The sequence below is a fragment of the Capricornis sumatraensis genome, chromosome 20 (assembly GCF_032405125.1).
Source record: "Capricornis sumatraensis isolate serow.1 chromosome 20, serow.2, whole genome shotgun sequence".
Lineage (NCBI taxonomy): Eukaryota > Metazoa > Chordata > Mammalia > Artiodactyla > Bovidae > Capricornis > Capricornis sumatraensis.
In genome coordinates, this window is record NC_091088.1 from 46,759,746 (window position 1) to 46,772,004 (window position 12,259).

Below are 12,259 nucleotides of genomic sequence, written 5' to 3' on the forward strand. Positions count from 1 at the left end.
GCATTTTCCTTTCCTCCTCAGGTACAGGGAAAGAGCAGATATTTCCATCGTAGCAAGTAAGAAAAATATCTCGTTTCCCCAGTTTTGTTATAAACAATGTACGGCTTGCTTTCTCCTTACTCCTCTTGACCCTCCACACTGTATACATATTTATATATTATTCATAGTGGATTAAAAATGAATGTGCTCTTTACCACGGCTCTACGGTGCTGTGACAATACAAATTAACGTATGATGTACTTACTTTTCACATGGCTGTGATGGGAAATGTTGATGGGCTCAAAGTGAGAGACAGAGAGAGAGGTGGGAAGTGGGGTGATGTTGGGGGCTCACATCTGGCCACAGCATCAGGGTCCGAGGTCCTGCCTTCAGACGGGGATGGGGGCTTTTTGGGGCAGCAGTCTTGCTGCAGAGCTGGACAGGCCTCCCCCCTGGAGTGAGGTGCAAGCTCCACAGGGGGTCCTGTGGGCCCCACCCCTGCCCAGCTCCCACCGAGCTCCACCTTCACCACACTGGAAGCACCAGCTTGCAGGCCCCTGCACCCACACAACCTTTCTGCTTTTGTACTGAGGTCAGGCGAGTCTCTCTGCCTGGGATAGCATGCTGCTCCTCTTCTTTTCTCTTGGCTGCCTCCCTCTTTCCTTCATCCATCCATCCATCCATCCATTCACCTGTCCTTTTGCTTGAAAAATACCTGATGGAAATCTGTAACATTCCAAAGTCTCTACTAGGTAGTAAGAAATATCAATAATCAGAAAACAAACAAGCAAACAAAAAAACAGAGCAAAAGCAAAACTCCACAGTTCCCGAGTCCTGGAGCTGACTGTCTTATGGGGCAGCAGACAACATAACTGTTTGTTGATCTACGCTTGCTGGACACTCTACTGTGGAAGAGGAGAGTTTGCTGTGATGAACCTCAGTGGGTCTGGGGTCATCAGGGCAAGCCTGAGGCAGCTGCACTAAGAATGGGATTATCGTACTTCCACGAAGCAGGGGAGGGAGCATTCCGATGCAGGAAATGAGACAGGATGGGGCAGAGGTCCTATGGCAGGAAAAAGAATAAAGCATGTAAAGCATCTGGAGAACAGAGAGGGTCCTGTGGTCAGAGGCAGCAGCTCGGGGGCTTTGAGGGCAAAGAGGCTGGAAGTGCATGCAGGGGCTCATATTCCTCCCGGCTGAGCTCTCGGAGCCCCCAACCCCCGTGACCATCTCCCCCACTGCATGGCCTCAAACTGCCAGCCCTGCACCAGAACAGGATCCTCCAGACACGATATCCTTCCCACGTGGACCTGTGACCACAGCCCAGCCCAGGTCTGCTGAACTTCACCAAGGGAAATGCTACCAACAACGACTTCCGTGCTAATCACTACTTCCTTCGGACTCTGAAGGTCTTGCAGATCCCAAAACCCCCAGTCAAAAGCAGGAGCCCCAAAGAGAGACTATTTCAGGCTTTATTCCCCAACTATCTGGGATAAGATCACCTAGGGACAGGCAGGCTAGTACAAAACTGGCACAGGGAAGTCTTGTTGAATGAGTGCTTTTGATGAAGAACAAAGCATAGCCTCTCTTGACCAGTCTTACTTAGATAAGGAACGGAATGATAACAAAGAAATCAGCAATTACAGCAATGACAGACAGCTGACATTTGCAGAATGCTTTGTCATTTACAAGCTTGACACACTGTCTCCTCTGATCTTCATCACAGGATTAGGGTGTCAGTATTCATATTATTCCCCCATTTCCAAGATGTAGAAACTGGAGCCTTGAGAGATCAAATGCTCGCTCAAGGTCAGACAGAGGGGAAACCTAATCTTGGGTGTTAGTGGCCTCTCAGCCTCACGAAGGGGTGATGCTATGCTTTGAATGCAAGGTCCTGGTCAGACTCACACTGGCCACAGTGGGGCAGGAGGACACCTGAAATCAAAAATGCAAAACAGAGAGCTCTCTGTGGTCAGGCCTCTGCAGGAAGGGTCTCCTGTGTTCAGAGGGGCCAAAGGCCGCCCTAAAGCAGAGTGCTTCCTTGTGGGGCTGAACTTGAGAAAGGCCAGTGTGTTCATATTCTCCTCAAATGGGGAGCTGGCTGGGGTGGGTGCCCTTACTCTTTTAAATTCAATCCAAGAAAGGCTGTTAGACTCAACTCTGTCTTAAAGCCTTGGCTACTTCTTAGAGATTGATGGACAGTAGTAGCATCTTCTGGAGAAGGCGATGGTACCCCACTCCAGTCCTCTTGCCTGGAAAATCCCATGGACGGAGGAGCCTGGTAGGCTGCAGTCCATGGGGTCGCTAAGAGTCAGACACAACTGAGCGACTTCACTTTCACTTTCCACTTTCATGCATTGAAGAAGGAAATGGCAACCCACTCCAGTGTTCTTGCCTGGAGAATCCCAGGGACGGGGGAGCCTGATGGGCTGCTGTCTATGGGGTCGCACAGAGTCGGACACGACTGAAGTAACTTGGCACAGCAGCAGCAGCAGTAGCATCTTCATCTCTACCTATAGGCCCAGGTGAATGGCTACCTCCATCTCCGGTGGTGCAGGCAGCATGGCTGGTCTTTCTTCTCATTAAAATGTGCCAGATGGAAGTTTGCAGCGTGTCACCCTGAGGGCTTCTCCCCAGGGGATGTGTTGACCTACCTCCATCTGGAGATCTGATTTCCTTGGAGCCCCACATCCACCTTAGCAGGAAAGTAAGAAAGCTCCCTCGGATTTCCACGGCCCTCTCACTGCCTCTGCCTTCAGGTGGGTCCTTTGTTCTGTCACATGTATTGGAAAAGCACAGTGGAAATTTCAGTGGAGCTCTCAGCTGTGGGGTTTGTTCTGAAAGTATAGGGTATGTTCTCTGACCCAAAGGTAACAGATCACTGAGTTTGCGCCAATACCAGGGGCTTCGCATGGACAAATGGTATAGAGAAATTGGAAACTTTTCATCCAGATTTAGCTAGACTGGGAAATGAATCAAGTTTCCAAAAGTGCTTTGCATACCAACAGCTTTCTCTTTGGGAGTAAATGTTCCCATCACCAAAGGATCAACCTTTCACTTACATCCTATTCTCGGGGGAACACAATGCTTTCTTCTGGCCGCATCGCGGCTCCTCACAATCACCTTCCCTCAGGATGGACGTCTCATTTCTTCAAAGCTTTTCTTCCACCTCAGTCTCATGGGAATCTTTCAACAAACCATTTAGAAGGGTGTGTGTGTGTGTGTGTGTGTGAATCCTAAAAAATCATATAATTCTTACAGGAATTTTAGAAAATCAGGAGATCTGAGTACTTTATACACATTTGAAATTTGTTTTAAAGTCGAACCATCCAAGTTCACTCTATTTTAAGTTATTCATCTGAGCTATGGGGTTGATATTTTTGACATAACAGTCATAAAGCTCAAATATAAGGATAAACATACAGACATGTATGTGAAAACCTGTGGGACAGAGGCTTTTGGGATCTTCAGGTACTACTATTACCTACAGTGCTTCCATTTACAAAGTACAATGTAAGATCAAGGTTTATCGTGGCTCCAGTATTGTACAGACTTCCTTCTACAAATGTACACATGCATAACATTACACCTTTATATATAATTTTTCAGCTCACCTAAGTTAAAATAAAAACTACTTCAGTGCTAATGGTTTGACCACTAAAGTATCCAAATATGCCAGAATTATTGTATATCTTTGACTCTCCCAAGATACAGATATTCAGATATAACCACAGGATAAAAATCATAATTAAGATTTAAAATCAGTTGGTGACAAAATTTTACTAAGTGCTTTTATGCCCAGTTGGCCAATTCAAAAAAGCTTTTATTGTGAATAAAGGTGATATCTCAGGTTCTCCGTTTGGTTTGCCAAGATGCATGTGGTTCCCACAGTGACACAATTTGCAGAGGGTGGCTTCCAAAGTTTGGAGCATAGATTCATACAGAAATAATAATAGGAAGTATAATAGGCAACTTTGACAGATGGGAAAAAACAGTGGAAGAATGTAGGAACCTGATGAATCATGGTGATCTAAAGTAGATTTATTAAACAATACCATGGTTTGGTCATTTGCTTCATGGTTCTGCAAGCCTCTTTGGATTACAGTGCCAAGAGTTTTGATTTTATTTTTATTTTTAATTATTATTTGGAGTTTTTAGCTCCAAAGTCTTGTCATGATGATTTTCCCCATCTGTAACTTATTGCCATAAAATAAGTGAATTGATGAGTTAGCCCCAGCTGTATCTGAGCCATGTGAGAAGCTTTGGACAAAACTTTAGAAATGTTTCTTAGGCTTCCTGAGGGAAGTCTCAACTCTTCTCTCCAGTTCTCTGAATGAACTTGAGTTGGTTCCTATGCCTCTGGCTGCAGACTTGGGCTGTCCTTCCTTTTTTCTCAAGAGCTGCCCTATCAGAGAACCTCAAACCACCTCACTGAGCCCTGGACATAACTTCATGTCCATAGGGATGACGACTTCATGAGTTGGATGGTTGAGCCTCGGGATCTGTTGGAAACTCACTGACACCCAGCTTAGTGCTGACGAAGATTCATGATTATGGTGGAGAGAATGGGCATGGCTTTTCCTATCTCACTGCCATTGATCAACACCATGATTCTTCCCTTCAGTCTATGCTTTAACTCCAACATGATGAAAAGTAGGGCCATATACTCTATTCATAAATATCCTAAGTCCACTAGAAACAGAGTCTCAGTTTTCTCCTTCTACACCAACCCAGATTTTTCCCTGTCATCTGTATGAAGGGGTGACCAAACCCTAAGGATGGGGTTGGATAGCAGGAAGGCAGGAGGCAAACGGTACTCACAAAGGCTTCTCTTACTTGATAATTGTGGTCCAGGCCCCTCCTTCTGACAGTCTGCGCTCTTCTTGCTGTGGTAGGCCGTGGAGGAGGGCCAAGAGCAAGTGTGTTCCACTCTATGGATTTACACAAGTAGGAAAGTTGATCAAATTAAGTCTTGTGTTAGGTACAACAATAGAAACAAGAGAAGAGAAAACTCTGTCTGAAAATTTGTAATTCATTGAAAAAAAGGCAAGGGGAAACAGTAAAATAATAATGCAATCGCTGCAAACAGTTCATACCTGCTTGTTCTGTGCCAAGCAAAGGGCTTGGCACCAGTGATGTTAAGACGGCTATGCTTCCTGCCTCAGGAGCTCACAGTCTATCACGGCGGCCAATGCACACACACAACGCAGTCACACAAAACAGAGCCTTGAAAGGAGAATGGGGTTTGGGTCTGCAGAGAACAGAAGTGATGTCTCTGGGAGAAGGTGGCATAGTCAGAGCATGGGGACCCTGCAGGATGAAGCCCGTCTGCAGAGACCATCTAATCATTTGGCTTGGAGTGGGCAAACAGGGGAATCTCCCGGAGACGGGAGAGGTGTTGGGACTGAGCTGTAAAGGCGAGGGGGTAGGTGGTCATTAAAGATTTGGACAGGGAACTCAGAGCTGAGCTTCCATTTTAGGTACTCACTCTGGTAGACCTGGGGAGGATGGACAGGAAGTGGGGAAACTGGAAGCAGGATGCTCTCCTGCAGGCTGCCATGTTCATAGTCTAGCACAAGCTGGTGTACACCGGACCAGGCTCAGAAGGGGATTATGGGAAGTAGAAAGATTCAACAGGTAGAATGGATTTGACCTGGGGGCCAACTGGCTAGGAGGGAAGATGGAGAGAGCTAGTTCCCGAAGCCCACTAAGAAAGGAGCAAGAATCTAGTGCTGTGTGCAATTTGGTGAGGAAATGAGTTTCAGTTCCAAACATTTGGTTGCTCTCCAATTTCTCAAGAACAAGACTGCTTTGCTAAGTAGATACACAGGACTTCTGCTATTATGCTCTAGAAAAAGTGATGAATATGCTGTTCAGATGTTTTCTGGGGTAAACAATTGGGCCCATTTATTTGCTTGTTTATTTTCCTGAGCAAATGAAACCCAGCACTGGGTCTTGACCTCTCTGGGTGCTGGGTGGGACAGCACTCATGGGCTTCCAGGAATGGCATATCCACAGCTTCCCAGCATTGGGCAGAACGCATTGTCCCATTAGAACTTCCCAAACTAGATGCTTTACTGGTTCCTAAAGACAGCAGAGATGTGTGCATGTCTGTGGTGCATCAGCACAGAGAAATGAAGCCCGAAGGAGCAGGTGGATTTTCACAAGAATCCATCTTCTGTTCTTATTTACAGCCTTTCTGGAGAAGTTTGAGTCCGGGTGTCACCATTCAAAATTGAACTTCTTTAAAACTAGGCTGGCCTTAATTATCTGAGTGTCCCAGTTCTTGTCTGATACTGTCTGCTGCCTCCTCTTGAAACAGAGCTCCCCAAATTCCTCCAGCTTGGCACTTCCACTCCACCGAAGAGCAAGGCTTGGGGAACACCCCTCTCTCACCCGACCCCAAACACACTTCCTGGTCATGCTTGTCTTGCTTATCAGTAGAGTTGGTGGGGACATGAGGAAGTTAACTGGCTTGGAGATGAGTCAGCATCCCAGATGGAGGGATTTATGGGTTTTCTTGGTATGGAGCTAGGGTCACAAAGTCTAGTCCAGGGCTCAAATCCACCTCCTGTCTGTTCTCATACAGCCTGTGGAGCTAAGAATGGTTTTTACATTTTTAAATGGTTGGGAAAAAAAGCCCAACAAGAATAATATTTCATCACATATGAAAATTATATAAAATTCAAATTTCAGTGTCCATAAATAAAGTTTTGAATTTCATCAACAAAAAGTTGGAAATTTATTTCCTCTCTTGTTATATAAGTATCTACGTCATATCTTTGATCTTGGCCTGCAAAGTCTAAAATCCTTGCTATCTTACTGTTTACAAAAGAATTTCCAGGTGTTGGAACTTTCTTTTCTCTTACCTAGAAAGGCTGAATTAAAAACCCTGGCTAGGATGGAAAGATCTTTTAAATCCTTGTCCAAGTTATCATTATTATTATTTGGTAACTTATTGTTTGAGGCTTTCCTGGAGGCTCAGCAGTAAAGAAGCCACCTGCCAATGCAGGAGACATGGGTTCAATCCCTGGGTTGGGAAGATCCCCTGGTGAAGGAAATGGCAACCTGCTCCAATATTCCTCCTGGAGAATCCCATGGACAGAGGAGCCTGGTGGGCTACAGTCCACAGGGTTACAAAAGAGTTAGACATGACTTAGCAGCTAGTAAGTGCAGCTTATTATTTATCCAAGTAAGTTATTACTTATCCAAATAGATATATTGGCTGCATCTTTATTCTTTGCCATTTGACCTTTGCAAGGCAATAACACTGCTGATATTGTACTGGTGATAATGATCGTGGTCCTTTGAGCTCTGGGAGCCGGGGAGGGGTACGCAGCAGAACTGACCGGCCACTCTTTCTGCCCGTAGGTCACAGGCCTTTCCAGTGCCGCTACTGTCCCTACAGTGCCTCTCAGAAGGGAAATCTGAAGACCCACGTCCTCTGTGTCCATCGCATGCCTTTTGACAACAGCCAATACCCTGACCGCAGGTTCAAGCGCTCCAGAGTCGACTCGGAGGCTTCTGGGAATTTCGAAGACCCCGCAGCTGTCAAGGCGGGGAGCTCAGCAGAGTTAACGGAGGAAGGCAGCAAGGCCCAGGAGGAGCGCAACTGAGCCAACCAATTCGGAGATTGCAATATTATTTTACACAGTTTTCAGATTATGCATCTGGTAAAAGAGTTTGCTAACTGCATTCCAAGGGGAAAAAATCATGTACAACCCCCCACTAGTGTATAGAACGTTTAAAAATTTTAAAAAGATATCTATATATATATTAAAAAAAAAATCCCCAGCCCTTGAAAATGGCTGCTAAACTGTTACCCGGCAACAAGTACTTCCAAACAACGCAGGTGGGAGAAAAGGGATTTCAGAAATGCTTGGTGTCCTCCGAGCTCAGGAAAGCTCGGGGGCCCTTCCAATGCTAGAGTCGCCTATGTCCAAAAATCAAGCTCTTAACTGCAAAACGATGCCATCTAAATGATTTAGTGTTGCCTTGAAGATGGAGGGGCTGTGTTTTCATTGTTGAAAACACCTCTATAATCTGACACCAGCTGCTGTCATCTGCCTCGCACCCTAATGGGATGTGTTGGGAGGCAGTCGCGGTGCCAGTCAGACTGGAGCGGTCACTGCAGAGAAAATCAATTCACGTGGTGTCGTAACTGCACTCTTGGAGAAATCTTAGCCGGCCCGCAGCCAGCGCCAGGGCAGACCAGCACTGCAGAGGCTTGCCATCTTCAATGTGCATTTTTAAAAAAATCCACAGCCAAATGAATCAATGGTCAGGAAGTGTCTGCAGACAAATGTCCATTGCAGGTTTGATGAGTAATTCCTTTTTTTAGATCAAATTGCGGTATAGAGGGAAATGCTTTTTCTCGGTTGTCTTTTTTTTTTTTTTCTTTAATTTTTGGAGGAATTTACAAGAAGGTTGCTAATAAAAAAAAAATAGGGATACATGATATTAAATGCTTAAAACTAGCCTACCCTACTCACAGAAGGTGCTGGTGAAGAATGGAAATTTACATAATAGTAGAAAGATTGCTTTATTATGATTTTTAAAATGTTACTTGAATGAAGGCTGCTCTAGTCCTTATTATCAGATTTTTTTCATCTGTTAGTTTTTCTAAGTGTTATAGACATGAAGCAAGATTTTCTTCTCCAGCAAGCTCTTATGAAATAGCTTGTATTAAAATATGAATCTAAGCATCCTGCTCTCTATCACTAATGAAGAAAACTGTTTAAGTTAAAATGTCTGTTTTTGTAAAACAAATGTGTTCTCTATTTTTGTAGATTTTAGATTTTCTACTGATTGGATACTCCAAATTTATCAAGTTCTGCACCACCCAGAGGGAGATTTGGAGGGCCAATAATGAAACACTTGACTCATTTTTTTAACAGACAATTTATGAAGACTAGTTAAGGGTTTATTCTTGAATCTGCTAGTGTGGCGTCAGAGTTCAGCCTCTTAACATATTTCCTTTGAGTGATACGAAATTGGTGCTGTTGCTTGTGACGGTGGAGAAGTACTGAAGTATTAACTTCTTCTAAGACAAAATTATTCAGACTTAAAAAAAAAAAGATCGATATTTCCTTGCAGGCTGGGAGCACAGAATAAAACCCCAGGGCCTTAAAAACTTCAGCTCTGCCTACAGCAGTTTACAAAAATACTAAACTGCAATCAATGTAAATAAAATGCTTCGCTATCCTGAGACCAGAAGGAATCTCAGGCTAATAAGGAATCCGGTTTGCATATGCTGTCGAGAGGGTGACATCCACCCGGGGTTTCAGTGTAAACGCAATCGCTGTACAATGTGGACCCATCTGGCATAGAGCAAGCTGCTTTCTTGTTTTTCTAGAATAGTTCTCACTGCCTTACTTAAATCGAGTTGATAAACTTAATGCAACTGTTTCTATGATCCTAGAGAAAGGACTGAAATGTTATTGAAAACTTTCCGACTGTAGTAAGCTTTAGGATTTTAACTGCACTACTGTGTTTGGTGACTGTGCCAGTCGCTTGCTTTCTGTGTGTTTGCCCCCTGCCTTTGGTATCTTAGCAAAGAAAAATATAAAAAAAGAAGAAAAAAAAAAGTAAAAAGAGGAGAAAAGAGGAAAAAAAGTGGAAAAAAAACCCAACAAACAACGAGAGCCACATCCCATTTCTAGCACTTTGGGCGCTCTTTCAGTATCCTTTTGTGTCTTCTGAGCATCGTCAGATGCGACAGGCAATAATTCTGTTTGTGACACTGGGAACATCCCCTCTTCTTTGTGGCGTGTGTGTTGATTCCATTTTGTCCAGTGCTACTGTCCTTATTTCCCCCCGACACAGGCCTTCTCTCCAGAACATTTGTAACTTGTAATACGAACAAGTGACAGCCGCAGTGATGCAGTGTCAGTTTCTGAATGTCATCAGGCTCTCATATCTAAACATGTCAAGTTTTTTCCCTGTAACTTCTGTAGTCTGTGATGCTGGTCATAATACTGTCTACATTCCTACACAAAGAAAAAAAAAATCTATCTTGGAGGAAATCTGAGATCAATAGAGTAGAGGATTTTGTTGCTATGCTTGTAACAAGTAGAAAACTTTGTATTTAAAGTTTATTCTTGGTCATTATTTATTATTATAATACATCAGTTGACAGAACTTTATTCTGGTATAGAAAGTATTAAAAGTTGTTTTTTCAGCAATGACTGTTTTCTTTCTGCTGTTAGAATAAAATGTCTTTGAAGCAGTCCAGTTTTATCCAGTGTTTTACGCAATAAAACCTCTACCTCTGGAAAAAAAAACAACCCATTTCTTCCTATTCGCGTATGTTTACTAGGAGGAGCAGGACATATTTTTGTAGCTTTGTCAGACTCTGGTAATGCTTGGTCAAACTACACTTCTAACAAAAAGCCCTGCAGTATTCTGTGTGGATGGTTCCCATAGCCTGGTTCTTTTTCAAATTTCAAGCTGAAAGTGTATCACTGGGTGTACAAACAGCGTGTGTATGTGTGTGTGTGTGCGCGCACACCCAAGTGCACGTGTTTCTTTGAAAGCTTGCAGACATGGGTTACAGTGAGGTAATACCCATGCAAACACCAATGCTCCTCATATTATAATAATTACACCAGACACTTAAAGCGTTGGGATCTATTATTCTCCTTTACTGGTAGCAAGTTAAAAAAAAAAAAATCATTAAAAACAAGGAAGTCTTTTACCTCCGATCAGAGGACAAACTGAATTCTCTCTCCAGAAGCAAAGGAAAAGAACAAAGAATAATAAAATCTATGGTTTCAGGGCTACATAAAAAGCAGAATTCTGACACTGATCTTCTCAGGTTTGGTGTGCGCCCCACACTTGATGTGCAGGCTTGCTTTTTGACTTGTTTTTCATTGTTAGTGGTGGCATGGTTTCAAAACCAAGCTCCCATGGTAAACGCTGCAGCTCTGGAATAGGTCAGCCCCACCGAAATGTTGGAGGCAAAGGCATCCAGCCATGCTCTAAGAATCTATAATCACCGGGTTTCTTTCAGCAGGCCAAGCTGTTGGTGTTCCTGGACAGGGACAGATGACAATCCTAAGGGCCCACTGTCACACAGCAAAGGTGAGTCATGAGGGGTTAGTGAGAGATCAGGAAAGGACCCATCAGGGAAGGAAGGTTGATGGAGGGGCCTGACTCCGTATACCTGATGAATCCAGTCCCAAATGCTTCCAGGGGCCAGGCAGGACACCTCAGTGGCAAGAGGAGGACGGTAGGAATTTGCAGCGGGGGCTCACGGGCAATGAGAAACGCCAGCCCAGTGCCTCATCACCAAGAGGAATGTGGCATCAGGGCTTCTGAGTTTGCAAGTGACACTGGACCCCTGGATTTTGAGTGGTCTCGTAATTTTACATATTGGCACAAAATGTGTATTTAAAAACTGTGTGATAAATAGATGGTCAAAATGTGGCTTATACACACATTTGCGATTTCTTTTTTCTTTTTCATCATGGTTTAGCACAGGAAATTGAATATAGTTCCCGTGATATACAGTAAGACCTTGCTGCTTATCCAGTCTACGTATATATAACAGTTTACATCTGCTAACCCCAAATATCCAACTATCCTTCCCCTACCCGCCTCCCTCTTGGCAACCACAGCCTGTTCTCTACGTTTGAGAGTCTGCTTCTGTTTCCTAGACAGGTCCATTTGTCTCATATTTTAGATTCCACACGTAAGTGATATCTTCTGATGACCTTCGTCTCTTTCTGACTTACTTCACTTAGTATAATTATCTCTGGGTCCATCCATTTGCTCCAAATGGCATTATTTCATTCTTTTTTATGACTAATATTCCATTTATATATATACGCACACACACATACACACCACGTCTTTATCCACTCATCTGATGGACATTTAGCTTGTTTCTGTGTCTCGGCTATTATAAATAGTGCTGCTATGAACACTGGAATGCACCTATCTTTTCCAGTTATTGTCTTGTCAAGAATGGCATATTATTCTGCTATGAAAAGGGATGGAGATCTGACACAGGCTACAGGATAGGTGAGACATGAAGACATTGTGCTCAAGTGGAAGAAAGCCCATCACAAAAAGAAGCCAGTCACATACTGTATGCATTTATAGGAAATGCAATAGGCAAATCCATGGAGACCACACATAGGTTAATGGTGGCTGGATTTGGGGAGAGGGGAGAATGGGGAGTGACTGTTGGCTAAAGAGTAGGATGTTTCTTTTTGCAGAGATAAAATGTTTCTAAAATTAGATAGTGATGGTAGTTCCCCAACTCTGAATATACTAA

At 43.7% G+C, this 12,259-nt stretch overlaps 1 protein-coding gene across 1 annotated transcript in view; it reads left to right on the forward strand.

Moving 5' to 3' along the window:
- Window positions 1-7,595, forward strand: part of ZNF536 (zinc finger protein 536) — a 250,041-nt gene extending 242,446 nt beyond the window's left edge. Inside the window, exon 4 of the mRNA XM_068993492.1 lies at window positions 7,351-7,595. Within this exon, the coding sequence (XP_068849593.1) occupies window positions 7,351-7,595 (245 nt within the window). The remainder of the gene's footprint in view (window positions 1-7,350) is intronic.
- Window positions 7,596-12,259: the final 4,664 nt, after the last annotated feature.